Source organism: Sapajus apella, unplaced genomic scaffold (assembly GCF_009761245.1).
Source record: "Sapajus apella isolate SASKATOON/1434 unplaced genomic scaffold, GSC_monkey_1.0 scaffold2, whole genome shotgun sequence".
NCBI lineage: Eukaryota > Metazoa > Chordata > Mammalia > Primates > Cebidae > Sapajus > Sapajus apella.
In genome coordinates this window covers 26678714-26697055 of record NW_022436942.1, presented here as the reverse complement: position 1 = coordinate 26697055, position 18342 = coordinate 26678714, and the positions used below count along the sequence as shown (strand labels likewise).

Below are 18342 nucleotides of genomic sequence, written 5' to 3'. Positions count from 1 at the left end.
CTGGCCAGCATGGTGAAACCCCATCTCTACTGAAAATACAAAAATTGCTGGGCATGGTGGCTTACGCCTGTAACCCCAGCACTTTGGGAGGCTAAGGCTGATAGATCACCTGAGGTCAAGAGTTCGAGACCAGACTTGCCAACATGGTGAAACCCTGTTTCTACTAAAAATACAAAAAAATCAGCCAGGCATGGTGGCAGCCACCTGTAATCTCAGCTACTCGGGAGGTTGAGGCAGGAGAATCACTTGAACCTGAGAGGCGGAAGTTGCAGTGAGCAGAGAACAGGCCATTGCACTCCAACCTGGGTGATAAGATTGAAACTTCATCTCAAAATAAAATAATACAAAAACAAAAATACAAAAATTAGCTGGGCGTGGTAGTGCATGCCTGTAGTCCCAGCTACTTGGGAGGCTGAGGCAGGAGGATGGCTTGAACCTGGGAGGTGGAGGTTCAGTGAGCCAAGTTCGCTCCACTGCACTCCAGCCTGGGCAACAAGAGCAAGACTGTCTAAAAAAACAAAACAAAAAACAAACAAAAAAAACCAGTGAGGCAAAGAACATGCCCATGAGAATGAGAAAAGAGATGCCAGGTTGTCAGATGTGCAGCAAGGTTCGGGGATGAACAGCCAGACTGGTGAAGGGAGAAGGTCAGCAGTCTCTAGCAGTGATGTCTTCAAGAAGATTAAATGGAGAGAATTCTCTGCTATATCTAGATATTCTGAGAGGAGATTTATGCAACTGAGGGTAGAATTTGAGGTAGATTTTGTTAGAAGAAAATAAATGAGTTTAAAAAATAAGATTATTAATTCCAGGAAAACTAAAAATTTGTGCAGGAAAAAATGCAATGCCTCTCTGGGGAGGACAGACCTAAGGAAGAAGCTGGGCAGGGAATTCCAGCGTCCCAGGTATTCACAATATAGTCTATTCCTGGGCAAGTGGGCTTTGCATGGGCAAATCCCCTTGGACCCCTCGCGCTGGGGAAGGCCGCAGCTGGAGGAGAGCTGGAGAAGTGAAGGTAAATGCCAGAAGAAACAGCTAAAGGGGGTCGAAACGCCTCCAGAGAGGGGAAGACAATGGGGGCAGGGCTCTGCTGTTTGTCTTAATAAATCTGGTACAATTATTTGTTTTTGTTTGTTTGTTTGTTTGTTTGAGGTGGAGTCTCACTGTGTAGCCCAGGCTGGAGTTCAATAGCCCGATCTTGGCTCACTGTAACCTCTGTTTCCCGGGTTCAAGCGATTCTTCTGCCTCAGCGCCCCCCCCTCCAAGCAACTGGGACTACAGATCCCTGCCACCACACCTGGCTAATTTTTGTATTTTTAGTAGAGATGCGGGTTTCACCATATTGGCCAGGCTGGTCTCGAACTCCTGACCTCGGGTGATCTGCCTGCCTTGGCCCCCCCAAAGTGCTGGGATTACAGGCGTGAGCCACCGTGCGGGGCCAATTATTTGATTCTTTATGTGTGTACATGTTCTAAGAGATATTTCACTGAAGAAAAGAAAAACGGTACAAAAAATAAAAATGCAATTCGTAAAAGTTCATGGAACCTCTGGACCACTTCTGCCATACTTAGAGATCTCAATAATAGTGTGAAAATCGCCCCAGCTGTGCAGGCGTCGCAGCAGCTCCCGGGGGAAGGTGGGAGCAGTCGGAAGGTGGCAGGGGTCCGTCCCCCTCCCACCTCCCGCCCGCCCCCTCTGTTTCCACCTCTCGCCACGGCGACCGCTGCGGGTTGCTCGCTGGCTCCCCACCCACCCGCCAACAACAACAACAACAACAACAACAACAACAACAAACAAAACCCAATTTGAAAAACAGGAACCAGCCCGGGCAGTGTAGGGAGACCTCGTCTCCAAAAAATTACAAAATCAGCTGGGCTTGGTGGCACACGCATGCAGTCCCAGCTACTCGGAGGCGGAGGGAGAACAGGTTGAGACCAGGAGGCTGAGGATGCAGTGAGCCGTGATTGTGCCACTGCACTGACAGATCAAAACACTGCCTCAGATAAGAAGGGAAGAAGGCCGGGAGCGGTGGCTCACGCCTGCAATCCCAGTACTTAGGGATCACGAGGTCAGGAGTTTGAGACCAGCCTGGCCTATGTAGTAAAACCCCAGTCTCTACTAAAATACTAAATTAACCGGAGGCTGAGGCAGGAGAATTGCTTGAATGCGGGAGGTGGAAGTTGCAGTGAGCTGAGATCGTGCCATTGCATCCTAGGCTGGGCGACAGGGCGAGACTCTGTCTCAAAAGAAAAGAGGGGAAAAAAATCCGCAAAACTGGGCTTTCACTTGAGACCATGTGGATATCGTTGTGATTAAACCACAAAGCAGTTTCTCTCTACAGCAGCCCACAAGGGTGAATCCCACTTCCTTTTCCTCCCAGGTGTCACCTCTAACTCGGGACTACTTCGTGTCGGGTTTTTCTACCTCTCCCGAGTTCTTTGGATCTCAGAACGGAACCACGTGAGTCCTGGCTCAGGTGAGGGGGGGAATGAAGGGAACAGGAAGTGCCTTTTGCAGGGCTATGCAGGCCGGCGGTCAGCGCCTTTGGGCACCCGCGTTCGTGGGGCCGGTCATTCAATGCAGATCTCCAGGCTACGGTTTCCTCAGCCGCACAGCACAGCAAGTACCTAACATTTTTAACTTCTGTCAAAGAGTGGGCCCTGCTTTCATGAGTTCAGCGCTCGGTGGGAGCTAGCTCCCAAATGTGAACTTCAGGGTTACGCGAGAAGCACGTGTACGCCCTACGAGGGGAGGAATTTCGGGGATTTGTCTGCTTTTTTTTCTTTTTTTCAAGTTGCTGTATGCCCAGTGCCTGAGACAGTCCCTGCCATCTCACAGGTGCTCAACAAATAGTTCTTGAGTTAATTAACTTAAAAGTGCTGTAAGAGAATTAAATTCGCTGTGCAGCGCAAAGGCACCCTACACACGGCGTGAACGCTTGGTCTCCTGGAGCGCCAGAGTCGGTGAAGCTAGGACGCCGACCGCTGGGAGCGGCAAAGACTCCGGACCGTCAGTCAGAGGAGGGAGCAGGCGCGCCCCGCCCCCCGGGGGGCGGACCTGGGACCCGGCGGCGCGGAGGCGGGGCCTGGTTCTCCGCGCCGGAGGGGCGGGGCCGGGCTCGAACACACCGGGCCGGTGGGGGCCCCGCTTGCCGGCGGGAGCCACCGGAGCCCCGGCCACGAAGGGGTGCGACCCCCGCCGGCCCCGCCCTCCCGGCTGCGGCCCGGCCAATCAGAGCAGCTCTTACTGGCGGGTGGGCTGAGCCGGCCCAGCTGCTCGGAGGCTCTGGCATGGTAACATCCCCGCGCCGGGGTGGAGGGGCCGGGGCGGTCCCACAGCGCCCCCTGCGGCCCAGGCCGGGGCCGAGGGGGCGGGGAGGCCACCGGGGGTAGCTGGGCCCCCGGGGGGGGGGGGGGGGGCCAGGGGGGGGGGAAGAGGGCCGGGGGGGGGAAGGGGGGGGGGGGACGGGGGGCGAGGGGGCGGGGGAGGCCATGATGGAGCCTGGCCGGGGGCGAAAGGGGCGAGAGTGGCGGGACGGGGTAAGGAGTGGAAAGGGGAGAAATGGGGGTGGGTTCGCGGAGAAAGATAAGGAAAGGAGAGAGAGGGCAGAGATGAGGGGGCCGCGGGACCTGGGGACAGGTGGGGACCAGTTTCCCCTCCTGGGATATTTGGCGTGCGACATGCCCCTCCCCCAGCCCCAGCGCCCATTCTCTTTGGAAGCCTGGGTGCTCTCAGACCACTTGGGGACTCCTTGCTTCACCTCCCTGCATTCGCAAGCGCTTGTCTCTTGAGGCGAACAGGGGACCTCTGAGGAAAGAGGCTCCCAGCCCTGGCTGGGCCACCAACAAACTGTAACGACTCTGTGTGACCTTGGGCAAGTCACTACCTTTCTTTGGGCCTCAGATTTCACATCGATTTTTTTAAAAAAGGAAATGCATGAAAATTAAATTCCAGATCTCTTCCAGGGTCTAAATGAAGGGGTTTTTGAGGAGGAAGTTTAGGAGAATGAGTTTGGTAGGGAAGCAAAGGAAAGAAGGATGAAGATGGAGGCGAGGCCTTGGGCTGGGGCTGGAGAAATCCCCACGAGTGTTGGGGGATGGTAGACAACCTGCCAGGCTGGGGCGGGCTAGCCGTATCCTTTTAGAGGGATGGAAGAACTCTGAGGAGGAGGTTGAGACCTAACTCCACAATGATGGAGAACAAAAGTAACATTCGCTTCTTCAGAGGGAGAGTGATGAGATGGTAGGATCAGAAAGAAGCAACAGGAAGATACTTTCTAGTAAGGCAGATCTTTGGGGAGCAAGAGGAAGAGTAGGGCTGGTCCAAGAAAGTTGAAAACTAGGATAGTCTTTGAAAGGGAGGCAGGACAGGTGCTGTTTAGGGCAGCTGAAGAAAAGGGCCGCAGGTAGATCACGGGGAAACCAGCTGGTCTCTCAGCTTTTTCTTTTTTGATGATGGCTACCCCTTTTTGAGAGATGTGCCTCCCAGCCTTCGTCATCCAACACATATCCCTTCAGGGAGTGGGAGTGAGTCAGGCCAAGCAGACCTTGGGAACACTTGGCTCTTTGAGGATTTCTGGATTGTATGAGGAGTGGGGTTAAAAAAATATATATAAAGGAAATGTATCTGAGTGTAAGGAGTATCATCTGTGGCGCCATCATCCTTGCTGGGAGGCAGCTTTGTGAACTGGTTGAAAGCACAGGCTTTGGGGTTAAACTGCTTGGATTCCAAACTTGCCTCTCCCATTTAATCTCTTGGAACCTTGGCCAACTTACTTGATCTCTGAACCTCAGTTTCTTTGTCTGTAAAGTAGGAATAATAAACTCTAAGATGGTTGCCAGGATTAAATGAGTGGCACAGTATCTGGCTCATAATAAGTGTTCAGTAAATATTAGCTATTAGCTGTTATCATTTCCTCTGTTCTTTTCCTTCTGCCTGTCCATTCTTGTTCTTTTCTCCTTTTGTTCTTCTGAGTGCTCAGTTCTGAGATGCCCCTTAAATGTACAGAGACTCAGAAGAACTGATTGCATCTTTGGTGGTGGGAAAGGGGTGGCCCCTCACTGGCCCAGGTGAACATGATGATCAGATGATGATCAAGTGTCTCTTCATCATCTCTCAGCCCACAAATGTATTTTTGTTCCAGGGAAGACACAGGATCTGTGTCTCTTTCAGCACTCATTTCTGTATCCTTCCTTCTCACTAGTTATTTCTTCATATTTCTCACCCAGAAATGAAATAAGACCCAAAGTTTTATGGCATTGCAGCAGGTAGGAGAGGGGCAGGGATACAACACGGGGAGCTCAGGGAAGGAAAGGCTTTGGAAGTTCCATAGTAGTTTACGTTTATTTCATTGTTCTGTCCTCTGTGGGGAACAGTCCAGAGCAGGCCAGTGTCTGAATCCTAGCCAGAGGTCTTCATCCCAAGTTGAAGATGACTGTATACAGTTAACTTTATTAGGTTTTCCCATGCCAACATTTTATTCCAGCTTCCTTTCTCCAAGCCACAAAGACCCCTGCCAAGCTACCTCTCTCTGTCATAGCCTATATGCAAAGAATTTATACAGATGTACATATGCATGTGTACACACTGTTTTCAAAATGCATTTTAGGATATTCCAGAATGCAAAAGTTTAATAAGGTTAGAGATGAGACTGCATTTTATCACAGCACTTTGGGAGCAGGGCCCTGATTAAACACTTGGGGGAGGTATAAAAGGAGAAAACTCAATCCCTGAATGTAGGGAAATCCCCACATGAGTGGGAGACAGGCAGTCCCACATGAAACACCCGGCGAATATTCACAGAGTAGCATGTCACTCTGCAAAGTAGTGCATCATTTATACTGAAGGGACACAGGTAGGAGTGTGTGTATGTGTGTGGGATAGTCATAAGGGTAACCTGAAGGAGGTGAATATAGATCATCTTGAACAAAGCATGAGACTGTAGAATAAAAGAAATGTGTTTCACCTGAGGGTAATCTAACAATTCTGTGCAAAGAGGAGGAGGGAAGCCTTCATTGCAAGGCTTTGACTGTTAGATGAGAGATTTTGTAGGGTAGGCAATCGGGAACCCCATAAGTTCTCAGGAAAATATTGGGTAGTTGGTGATTTAACCACTTAGGTTGCAGGGGATATGCTAGATTGCAAATAGACCTGCTTCCTGTGGTAGGAGCTTTGCTTTTAAGGGAGGAGAGCCAGAGGGCAGATTGGATCCAGTTCTGGTTTTGTCTCTAACCAGCTGTGGCCTCTTGGACAGATTATTCCCTAAAAAAGGGGGATTCATTGGGTGGCTGCCAGGGTCTCCTCCAATTCTGACATTCTGTGTTCCCTGAATAACTAACTACTAGGCCTAACTTACCAGTGGCCCCTACTGTTTTGTACGACTTGCAAAGACCATTTAGTCATTAAGTTAACAAACATTTATTAGTACCTACTTTGTACCCATAGAGGGTGGTAAGGAAAACAATGGGAACTGGATATGAGGTGAGCAAAAACAGATGAATTCCCTGCCCTTCAGTGTTTTCAGTCTAATAGGGGCCACAGATATTATATTTCATTAATTCTGAGACTCATATTGGAACATTTGTCAAGCCAGAATGCATCTTAAAATTGATGGGATATTATAATTTAATTGGCAGCATTTGTTCTTTATTCATGCCAAACAGAATAATAATATAATCAGGATTATACAAATAACAAATTCTAATGGATAATTGCTGAAGGAGAAGGTACATGGTGTTGTACAAACATAAAAGAGGGCTCTGACTAGTTCAGGGAGTTGGGAAAGGCTTTCCTGAAGAAATGATAGGTGGATGTGAAGTGTATGCAGGCAAGGTATGTAGGATTGGCAGGGCCAGCCCAGTTTTCTCAGGCAAAGGTGGAGGCCTGAGGTGGCAGAGCTCAGTGAAGATGAGTAGGGTTTGAGCCCAGATTCAGGAGCTCAGCATGGGGAGGCTGGCAAGGTAGCTGGGTAGCAGACCCTCTCATAGCCTCACTGGGCAGGGGGTTTACTGTTTATCCTAAGAGCAGGGGGAAGCCTTTGAAGAGCTTGTTATAGCTGCAGATTGGAGTGAATGTGGGGAAAACAGTTGGGAGGCCACTGCAATTAGATGAAAAAAGGTGGTGGCTTGGATGAGATGGGTGGTGGTGGGTGGTGGAAAAGGAAATGGAGAGAAATGGATAGATTCAAGAAATCTTGAGGAGGTAAAGTTAACAGGACTCGGTGATTTATTGGCAAGGAAGACGGAGTTGTGGAGAGTGACTCATAGGTTTCCATTTAGATAGCTGAATGGATGGTGTGGTGCCAGTCTCTGAGATGGGTTCCCCTGGAGCCTGGTAGGACCCAAAGATGGTTATCTGGGAGGTTAGAGAGGCCCCTGAGGCAGTTTGAGATGGGAAAGTGTGACACAGAAAATTGCATTTCTTCCTCTATTGATTAGTTTCTGACTTCCCATGCTGAGGAGAGTGTTGGGGGCAAGAACAGGTCTGAATGCAGATCTAAAGCAGTTGAACACTTAGAAAAGGTGAGTCATGTTGGAGTAGTTTAGCTCATACCCTTTTCTTCTTAGGACAAGATGGAGGACAGATTATTTTTTATTTTTATTTTTTTTGAGACAGAATCTCACTCTATCACTCAGGCTGGAGTGCAATGGTGCAATTTCAGCTCCATGCAACCTCCGCCTTCCAGGTTCAAGCGATTCTCGTGCCTCAACCTCCCCAGTAGCTGAGACTACAGGCGTGCACCACCACACCTGGCTAATTTTTGTATTTTTAGTAGAGACGAGGTTTCACCATGTTGGCCAGGTTGGTCTCAAACTCCTGACCTCAGGTGATTCACCCACCTCAACCTCCCAAAATGCTGGGATTACAGGCATGAGCCACTGCACCAGGCCAGAAACAGATATTTTAAAGGTAGACATGAGAAGGCATTTTTAAATGCTGAACATTCTCAGCAGGGGGGAAATTGGCAGCAGTGAGGTGGCTTCTCTTCAGCCAGATACCACCTTTCCCTAGAGTTCCTCCCTATCACCCCGTAACTTTCAGGCAATGAGGCAGAAGGGCTGGCCCTTTAGCTGCATCTACAAGCCTTGGTTCACTTACAGTGAGTTTGGGGTTTTTTTTTGTTTGATTTTTTGAATAGGCAATATAGTCATATGGCTGCATATTCAAAAGATACAAAAAGGCATACAGGGAAAAGTCTCCCCTGTACCTCTGTCCCTCTCTACCATTTCTTGTGTGTCATCTTTTGTCTCTGATTTTTTATACAAATGATCAAAAGACTTACAAAGAGACTTGGACCCCCACACAATAATAGCGGGAGACTTCAACATCAATATTAGATAGATCAATGAGACAGAATGTTAACATCGATATCCAGGACTTGAACTCAGATCTGGAACAAGTAGACTTAATTAACATTCATAGAACTCTCCACTTTAAATACACAAAATATACACTCTTATCAGTACTACATCACACGTATTTACAGGTTTAAATGAAATATTGGTTGGCTGCTTGTTAATTATTTTATTCCCTCATTTTTTTTTATGTCTCTATTATTAAACACAATTACAGGCATACCCAGTTTTAGACTGCATTCTAGCCCGGGCAATAAAGCAACACCCCTGTTCTCTCTCCCTCTTCCTCTTCCTCTTTCTTCCTTTCCTGTATTCTTTTTCTTTTTTTTTTTTTTAATTCTTTTTCTTCCTTTCTCTCGGAAAAAAAAAAAAAAAGACAAATGATCAAAATTTTCTCCACCTCGATTTTTTTTCCACTTGTTAATGTATCTTAGAGATCATACTGAGAAAATAAGCTTTTCCATTCTTGTTTATAACTGTATAGTATTGCATTTTGTATGTATATATAATTTCATAGCTCCTTACTGGTGAAGATTTAGGCTGATTCCAATCTTCTGTTTTTACAAATAATACTGAAATGAAAACCTTAGACATACAGCATTTTGGCCATGTGGGGCTATACCTATAAAATGAATTTTTAGAATTAGAAGGTTCTCTATAGAGATCTGTTCCTTTGTTTGTTCTTCATTCATTCGGTATTTGCCGAATACCTATTATGTGCCAGACACTGTGGTAGGTACCAGGAATCCAGCTTCCAACAAATCAGATACGATCCCTGTCTTCATGGAATTTTTTTTTTTTTTTTGAGACAGAATCTTGCTCTGTTGCCCAGGCTGGAGTTCAGTGATGTGATCGTGGCTTACTGCAATCTCTGCCTCCTGGGTTCAAGTGATTCTCCTGCCTCAGCCTCCCAAGTAGCTGGGACTACAGGCATGCGCCACCATGCCCAGCAAATTTTTGTATTTTTAGTAGAGATGGAGTTTCACCACGTTGGCCAGGCTGATCTTAAAATCCCGACCTCAGGTGATCCACCTGCCTCGGCCTCCCAAAGTGCTGGGATTATATGTGTGAGCCATCGTGCCCAGCCGATGGCATGTTATTACACTCTTGTTGGGGGAAACATATCCAGGCAAACATAATAACTGCAAAATTACATATATGAGGAAACTAAAAAGGGGATCAGATAGAGAAATAGGAAGGAACTACTTTACATAGAGTTAGGAAGTAATAAATAAGTGATACTTAAGCTGAGAACTAAAGGTTGGGGTGCAGACAGGACGGCCACCAAAAAGGGGATGAAGGTAGAGCCAGAGATGAAGTTGGCAATTGGAAGTGGAAGACATCAAAGAAAGTAGGTGGCTAAGGATGAGGTCAGTTAGGGAAGGAATCTGGTCATGAAGAGATGAGAATTAGGGAGACAAGCATTTTAAAGGACTAGCAACTATTTGTGTTGAGAGAGCTTTGGATTGAATCTCTGTAACTGGGGTAATTAAGGTAGGGGAACCAGAAAAGAGGCAACACCCTCCCTGGATACTTTGGGAATAAAAGAGACCTCTAACTTAATTTGAAAGAGGCATATCCTTGCCCACAGGCAGAATGGATTAGAAGGCTTGGATAGAGCCATACTGTGCCTGTAGTGAAGTCTCTTCCATGTTTTTTGTTGCTTTGGCAAAATGGAAACTTTCAAAATAAAGATGACATTAAAGGGGCTCAGCCATCTGGGTCTGAGCTGGCATAAGAGAGAGCAAACCTACTAAGGGCTCAGAGCTTGGGGTGGGCTGGAAATCGGGCTTGAAGACCCTCCGTCTGAACTTTGTGCTCCTTTTTCATCCTCATCACTTCTGCTTCCCTCCTGCAAAAAGCCCACCTCTGCCCATCCTGGGTCCTATGACTTTTCTCTCCCTCAACAGTCGGTTCCCGATTCTGGTCCCCGGCCCCCAGCAGCGCCTGCCCCCTTCCCACCGGGGCCCCCCATGATGCCACCACCCTTCGTAAGTTTTATGTCTTTCCCTGGGCTTGGCTTTTCCAGCCTGCACCCCCGACTCCCCAGCCCCTAGCCACTGCTGCATCACCAGCACAGTTTTTATGTAATGCCCCTTTTGCTGCCCTTGGAAGAGGGATGGTTTTACTTGGGCATTGGGGTGGGGAGAGCTGTTGTGAAGCTCTCAGTACATAACATTGACAATTCCCCCTTTGTCTTTTTGACCTTAGGACACACTGGGGCTGGAGGTAGGAGAAGTGGAAGGGAAAGGACCCCATTAATGTGAGGGCAGGGTGGGACTCTCTGTCTCTTTCACTACTCCTTACCTATGCTCTTTAAATATGCCACAGAATTCAGGCTGGAATGGTATTGGTGCTTATGAGTTGGAAACAAAGGGATGGGAGGCAGGGGGCTGGGGTATTTGGGTACCTGGATACATGCCTTCTGCCCCTTCATCTGAGAGGCCTCTTTTGGGGAGAATTGCTGAAGAGATGGAGCCTTCCAGTCTCAGTCTGGTGCTGTTAAACTTCCCTTCTCCCTTTTCTTTCCCATTATAATTAAGAAGCTGTTGGGCCGGGCGTGGTGGCTCACGCCTGTAATCCCAGCACTTTGGGAGGCTGAGGCGGGCGGATCACGAGGTCAAGAGATCTAGACCATCCTGGCCAATATGGTGAAACCCTGTCTCTACTAAAAATACAAAAATTAGCCGGGTGTGCTGGCACTCACCTGTAGTCCCAGCTACTCAGGAGGCTGAGGTGGAAGGATCACTTGAACCCGGGAGGTGGAGGTTACAGTGGTGAGCTGAGACTGGGTCACTGCGCTCCAGCCTGGTGACAGAGCAAGACTCCGTCTCAAAAAAAAAAAAAAAAAGATGTGTGTTCGCCTGTTAGACCCCAGTTATCAGTTTTTCTCAGTGGTGAAGAGGGAGGCAGTTTCAGGCCTTGTGCTTTTCAAACTAAAGCCTTGGAATTGCCTCAGAGCCAGGGTGGAGGGTCCAGGAGGGAGGCTGTGGAAGGCGGTGGATATTTTCTGACAGGTCCTCTCTGCCTCTGACAAGGCAATGTCTTCCCTGCTCAGTATCTTTTCCTTTCCTCATTTCCAGATGCCCCCTCCAGGGATCCCCCCACCCTTTCCTCCAATGGGGCTACCCCCCTTGAGTCAGAGACCACCAGCCATCCCCCCCATGCCACCTGGCATCCTGCCCCCAATGCTTCCACCAATGGGGGCGCCACCACCACTCACACAGGTAATCTCTCCTCCCCTGGGGTCTCAGAAAACCCTGTCAGTTTAGCTGGGGGTGGAGATAAGAGTCAGCACCTGGGCCTCAGAAACTGGGGAAGGAAAGGAGCTTTGGGCCAGACTCATGTGGATTTGTCTGCTGAGGCAACTCTCAGGCAAAGTGAGAGGCCAGAATCGGGATTGCCTGAGGAAGTGCCCAAGTGAGGGTCATAGCTCCAATGAGGTCTCTTAGGACCCTTTGAGGTACCCTGTCCCTTCTGTGCCAGCCCCCTTACCTTGGTGGTTGGCTTCTGTCTTCTTTGTATCCATAGATACCAGGAATGGTTCCTCCGATGATGCCAGGAATGCTGATGCCAGCGGTGCCCGTCACCGCAGCGGTAAGCACTAGGGACCAGCAGGTAGCAGGCTCTGCTCTGCAGTCCCGTGAGTCTGACTTGAAATACAGGGATATGACCTCCATTCTTTCCCTCTTCTCATCGCATCCACCCAGGTCCCCAGCAGCACTCCTCACACTCGAATCCTCCTTGCCAGCTGGGCGTGGTGGCTCGCGCCTGTAATCCAAGCACTTTGGAGGCCAAGGTGGGCAAATCACCTGAGGTCAGGAGTTCAAGACCAGCCTGACCAACATTGTGAAACCCCGTCTTAAAAAAAAAAAAAAAAAAAAAAAAGGAAAAAGAAAAAGAATCCTCCTTGCCAGCCATATACTTAGCTCTTCCAGTTTCCCACTTATCACAAAGGCATATTCTTTCTTTCTTTCTTTCTTTCCTTTCTTTCCTTTCTTTCTTTCTTTCTTTCTTTCTTTCTTTATCTTTTTTTTTAGAGACAGGGTTTCACCATGTTGGCCAGACTGCTCTCGAACTTCTGACCTCAGGTGATCTGCCCACCTCAGCCTCCCAAAGTGCTGGGATTACAGGCGTGAGCCATCGCGCTGAGCCCCAAAGGCATATACATTCTCTTGTTACTCTCATGCCATGTCCAGTTCCCTTAAGGAGCACTCTTATCCTCACAGAGCCACACACTGCGGACACATGAATACAGTTCTTCACATCCTCTTTGTTCCCAGAAGAGTCAGTAGCACCTGGGGATCTTGCTGTGCCTTGTTATGCTTTTGCTCAGTGTAGCAGAGTCTGGGTAGGATATAGAATTTGGCATCTACTGTGAAGGAATGAACCAAATACTCTTACTTGAGGAGAATGAAGAATGGAGCTGCTATGTGATTCTCCCCTGGGATCCTAGAGCCATGGCCCTGAAGGGTGGGGGAAGCCTGTTAGGGAGCAGAGATCTCTAGCAGCAGGACACATGGATTCTGGCCTGGCCTGCTTCTCTATCCCCCACGGCCTGGGTCCTGGGGGCCACTGGGCTTGGCCCCAACCCTTCCCCCTCCTCTTTCTTCGGCAGACGGCTCCGGGTGCGGACACCGCCAGCTGTGAGTCTTCTGGGGGCCTGCTCCCCCCAGGCTCGGAGGTTGGGGGGCATAGGGGAGAGGGGACCGTGGACTGGAGCCACCCTGGATCATGCCTGTTGGGATGCCAGGGAGCCTGGGATTTTGATGGGACCAGGGGAATATTTACTGGGGATGGAATAAGGGAGGAATAAGGGGATAAGATGGAGGTTAGGGCAAGGACTTAGTATGTATCCTGTGGCTTTTTTTTTTTCTAGCTGCTGTGGCTGGGACAGGCCCTCCGGTGAGTTCTTCTAGCTCAGGGGCCTCTGGGAGAAAGCCTGAGAGTGGGGGACTGATGGTTAAATCTTTGGGGTGAGGAGAGGCTTTGGAAAAGGGGCCTTGACCACCATTCTGTGCCCCCTCCCCTGCCAGAGGGCCCTATGGAGTGAGCATGTGGCCCCAGATGGGCGCATCTACTACTACAATGCTGACGACAAGCAGTCCGTGTGGGAGAAGCCCAGCGTGCTCAAGTCCAAGGCAGAGGTCCTGAGCTGGGCTTTCTGGCCCTTCCTTTCAGCTGCCCTGACCCTTCCAAGTCCTTGGCCTTCCTTTAGTCTCTAACCATACTCATGATGGCTCCTCTGATCCCAAGGTCCCTGACCACTCCCCACCCTCCCTGGAAATATCTCCATAGGATCTCAAGAAGTCCACCTTTCCCAGTTTGAGCCAGGCCAGGTGGTAACTAAAGGCTCCTGTGTCCTCAACTCACTGGGTTCCCTTAGCTCCCCTGACTGGCTGGAGAGCATGCCCAGCCCACTGATGGCTCCTAACCCATCCTCTTGCAGCTGCTCCTGTCCCAATGTCCCTGGAAAGAGTACAAGTCAGACACAGGAAAACCTTACTACTATAACAACCAGAGTAAAGAGTCTCGCTGGACCCGGCCCAAGGATCTGGATGACCTAGAGGGTGAGACGTCCTAGGGGTGGGCCGAGTCAGGAGTTCTGGGGGTTCCCTATTGCCCCTGTGACTTTGTTATCTTTTCCCTTTGCAGTTCTAGTCAAGCAAGAGGCTGCAGGGTGAGTGACTTGCCCACCTATCCATTTATACTTGGGGCCCCTGGGGTGTGGGAGTAGACTCTCTTGCCATGATCTCTACAGTGTGGGAGGAAGAGCCAGCTCTGTCTCCTTGTGGAGTCATCTCCTCTGGTCCCAGTGCTTCCCGGGACAGAGACCAGCCAGCACCTGAACTCCTCCATTCCTGCTCTCGTCCTGGACACTGCCCTTCTGGCTCATCTGCAGGAAACAGCAGCAGCAGCTGCCACAGACACTTCAACCGCAGCCGCCTCAGCCACAGCCTGACCCCCCACCTGTACCTCCTGGCCCCACCCCAGTGCCCACAGGCCTCCTGGAACCTGAGCCAGGTGGGAGTGAAGATTGTGATGTGTCGGAGGCTACCCAGACCCTGGAGCAGGGGTTCCTGCAGCAGCTGGAGGAGGGCCCCAGTAGGTGAGGACTGCCCCCCATGGCATTCCCAATGTTAGCCTCAGGCTTCTAGCCTGATTCAACCCTTGTCCTCTGCTGGGCCTCTCAGGAAGGGTTTGAAGATCTGAATGTGACCTCTGAAAGGCAGAAAAAGGCTGCCCTGGGGAACAAGGAGGGATACATTGCCAAGAGTTCAGTCCACTGAAAGCTATGAGGGCTGGGGGACCCTGTGGCTGAGTCCCCTGTACCCTCCAGTTCTGCTGGACAGCATCAGCCACCACAGCAGGAGGAGGAGGAATCAAAGCCAGAACCAGAAAGGTCTGGCCTGAGTTGGAGCAACCGGGAGAAGGCAAAGCAGGCATTCAAGGAACTGCTGAGGGACAAGGTGCTGGAGTGGGGCTCCCAGGGAAGGTTTGGAGGGGGCTGGAGTGGGGCAGGCCCCATGACTCCCACCTGCTTCATTTTAGGCTGTCCCTTCCAATGCCTCATGGGAACAGGCCATGAAGATGGTGGTCACTGACCCCCGTTACAGGTATGCCTGGGCAGAGGGAGCTAGGCCCTGTTCCTGAGAGCCGCTATGCTAGGGACTCCCTAAGAAACCCCAGCTCAGTGTTCAGTTCTAAGGGAACCAGAGTCATGACAGTGATAGATTGGGTTGGGTGGGGTACAAGGGGAAGAAAAGCTGGAGGGCTTCCAGGAGAAGGAAGGGAAAGGTATCTTTCATGACACATTCAATAAATGCTTGTTGAATTGAGTCAAACTGAATTGAATTAACTGAGGAATGAGGGTGCTGGATAGGGAAGAAGTCTGACAGTGACTTGAGAACCCCAAAGTAAATGGGCCCAGCATTAGCAGTGCCTTGGAGCTGCATCTCTTCCCCTCACTTCCTGTCACTCCTACTTTTCCGGGAATGGTGTTCAGATCCCAGACATCTGTACCCTTGGAACCCCTGCAGCCTGCAATGTCCCATGACCCTCCTTTGTGGGCTGTGCAAGATTGTTCAGGCTGGACTTCTGTATCCCTACCCCACTCCTACCCTCTATCTCAGTGCCTTGCCCAAACTCAGTGAGAAAAAGCAGGCATTCAATGCCTACAAGGCGCAGCGGGAGAAGGAGGAGAAGGAGGAGGCCCGGCTAAGGGCCAAGGAGGCCAAGCAGACCCTGCAGCATTTCCTGGAGCAGCATGAACGCATGACCTCCACCACCCGCTACCGGTCAGAGGGCCAGGCTGGGCTGGGGCTTGGGAACCCTGAGAACACAAAGGTCCAGGGTCTCTGTGTTTTGTCTACCTACTCACAGCCGATATGCTCCACAGGCGGGCAGAACAGACCTTTGGGGAGCTGGAGGTCTGGGCTGTGGTCCCTGAGAGGGATCGAAAAGAGGTTTATGATGATGTCCTCTTCTTCCTGGCGAAGAAGGAGAAGGTAATGTTTGCTGGACAGGATCCTTCAGCCTATCTCATCCTAGACTTTACCTGTTTTTGTTTTGTTACGGACCCTAGCCATTTATTTCTCCACTTCCCCAGTGTCCCAGCTTCTTATTTCGAAGCTGGTATGGCACTTGCACATCCCATTTCTGCTCTGGGCCTATAGTCCTGGGTGTGGCAGGGAGGAGTCGTCTGAGAGAGATGGTCTATAACCTGTACTCCCTCCCCTTCCCTGAGACATGAAAGTCTTGAGTATGGCCTTCTTCCTAGGGTTCCCTAGCTACCTTTCCCCAGGTCCTCCTCTGCCCAGGCCTACTTGCGTAGCTCTGGCCTGCCCTACCTCACCCTGATCCTTTGGCTCCCCAGGAACAGGCCAAGCAGCTCCGGCGTCGCAACATCCAGGCCCTAAAGAGCATCCTGGATGGGATGAGTAGTGTCAACTTCCAAACCACGTGGTCCCAAGCCCAGCAGTACCTCATGGATAATCCCAGCTTTGCACAGGACCATCAGCTGCAGAGTAAGCCTGGGCCTCCAATCCTACCTGTCCCTTTCTTTACTGGACCTGGGACCCCCAGAGTATGCCTCACACCACTCCCCTGTACCTCCTGCCCTCCTGGATACCCTAGGAGTACCCAACACTCACTCAGTTCTTGTACCTCTCTAGACTCCGGGGATCCCAGAATGCTTTAGGCCACTCCTCCCTCTGAGGTCCACTGTTGGCCTAGACATTGTGTATCCTTGGAGGAAGAGCTCTGGGATAGAAATCATAAGTCCTAGAGATGTCAATGATTATGATTTTAACTCATGTGAATATGTTTTTTTTTTTGAGACTGAGTCCAGTGGCATGGTCTCGGCTCACTGCAACCTCCGCCTTTTGGGCTCAAGCAATTCTCTGCCTAAGCCTCCCGATTAGCTAGGACTACAGGCGCCTGCCATCACGCCTGGCTAATTTTTTTGTATTTTTAGTAGAGACGGGGTTTCATCACCTTGGCCAGGCTTGTCTTGAACTCCTGACCTCGTGATCTACCTACCTCGGCCTCCCAAAGCGCTGGGATTACAGGCGTGAGCCATCACACCTGGTGAATATGGTCTTATAGCACTACAGGCCTTAACTGGACACATGTTACAATAGACTGTTGTTGGCCTGTAATCACCAATGATACTAAAATTCACTTTCTGAAATAGCATCAAAGCCTGATTGATTCCAGTTCCATAAGATGTGAAACCTCAGATCCTAAGACAACTGGTTTCATGTTATGTCTTCTAATAACTGAATTCACAAGAGCTGAATACTTGCTCATTGATTCTTATACAATTAATGATTGCCCCCCTAAAAACCACCATTCCAGTGGCTTTTCCCACAGAGCCCTCTCCCGGCCCTTCCCCCACCACCCTGGGTATCCCTAGCACCTGTAGGACAGCATTGTTGAGACATTAGGGGTGCTGGGGTCTGAGAGTGTGTCCTGCTGGTACAGTGCCCATTGAACTTCCTGCCTGTCTTTAGACATGGACAAGGAAGATGCACTGATCTGTTTTGAGGAGCACATCCGAGCTTTGGAGAGGGAAGAGGAGGAAGAACGGGAGCGGGCCCGGCTTCGGGAGCGACGCCAGCAACGCAAGAATCGGGAGGCCTTCCAGGTATCTTTGTTGTCCTTTCTAGATCAGAGCTGGGCTCTGCCCTAGACCAAACCTCTTCACCTATTCCCTGCCCCCTTCAGGTTAGGCTGCCTGTTCTTTCTGTGCCTAGCCCTGTCCAAGCTCCATGAGACCTCACTCTGCCTGCAGTCTGCTTCTGTACTGTACCCCTCAATTCTGGACTGTGCCCTTCTTGGGAGACTAGATGTATGCACCACCCAGAAACTGCCAGCAGAGAGCACCCTACAGGCACGGCTTGGCAGCTAAGCCATGTTAATTTCCCTTGGGTGGGGTGCCTGACAGGCAGAGTTTATTCCCCCAGCTTGTGGGTGGCAGTGGTAGGAGTTACTATAGGCAGGTTTCTGTTTCTTTGCCTCTCAGGCTGGCTTGTTCATATTTTTTTGTTCTGTCCCTCTCTGTGTATTTACATTCTCTCCTTTTGCATTGTTCTTAGGCTTCCATTTGCATCTCTTCATCTCTGCCTCTCTTGCCTATATTTCTTCAATCTGGATTGTCCCTGCCTCTCCCTCTGCTATTCCCTCTATTCCCTCTGATTCTGTGTTTCTGCCTCCCTCCTTGTCTCACGCTCCCTATAACCGGCCTCTCCCTGTTCAGACCTTCCTGGACGAGCTGCATGAGACAGGGCAGCTACACTCTATGTCTACCTGGATGGAGCTGTATCCAGCAGTCAGCACTGATGTCCGTTTTGCCAACATGCTGGGCCAGCCGGGTAAGGCAGCCAGGCTCCCCCTTCTCTGACCTGGCTTCCTGTCCTGCCAGACTCTCTGCACCCCCTACTCCCTGATCCTGTCCTCGGCGCAGCCCCCAGGCCTTGGGAAGCTG

At 50.3% G+C, this 18342-nt stretch overlaps 1 protein-coding gene across 13 annotated transcripts in view; it reads left to right on the top strand.

The window, feature by feature from the left end:
- The window catches only part of PRPF40B (pre-mRNA processing factor 40 homolog B), a 75845-nt gene that overhangs the window by 50221 nt on the left and 7282 nt on the right, over window positions 1–18342 (top strand). For 5 of the 13 annotated variants that reach the window (XM_032294276.1, XM_032294328.1, XM_032294301.1 and 2 more), the window contains exons 1-17: window positions 3120–3293; window positions 10265–10345; window positions 11438–11581; window positions 11886–11951; window positions 12973–13000; window positions 13234–13259; window positions 13391–13501; window positions 13804–13924; window positions 14010–14034; window positions 14257–14463; window positions 14695–14824; window positions 14907–14971; window positions 15488–15652; window positions 15754–15862; window positions 16231–16381; window positions 17369–17502; window positions 18115–18229. In XM_032294276.1, the coding sequence (XP_032150167.1) occupies window positions 3291–3293; window positions 10265–10345; window positions 11438–11581; window positions 11886–11951; window positions 12973–13000; window positions 13234–13259; window positions 13391–13501; window positions 13804–13924; window positions 14010–14034; window positions 14257–14463; window positions 14695–14824; window positions 14907–14971; window positions 15488–15652; window positions 15754–15862; window positions 16231–16381; window positions 17369–17502; window positions 18115–18229 (1681 nt within the window). In that variant the 5' untranslated portion in view covers window positions 3120–3290. Of the gene's footprint in view, window positions 1–2380; window positions 2477–3119; window positions 3294–3521; window positions 3540–10264; window positions 10346–11437; window positions 11582–11885; window positions 11952–12972; window positions 13001–13233; window positions 13260–13390; window positions 13502–13803; window positions 13925–14009; window positions 14035–14256; window positions 14464–14694; window positions 14825–14906; window positions 14972–15487; window positions 15653–15753; window positions 15863–16230; window positions 16382–17368; window positions 17503–18114; window positions 18230–18342 lie in introns of those variants that run through there. The other 8 variants (XM_032294312.1, XM_032294304.1, XM_032294282.1 and 5 more) reach the window with 7 other exon arrangements.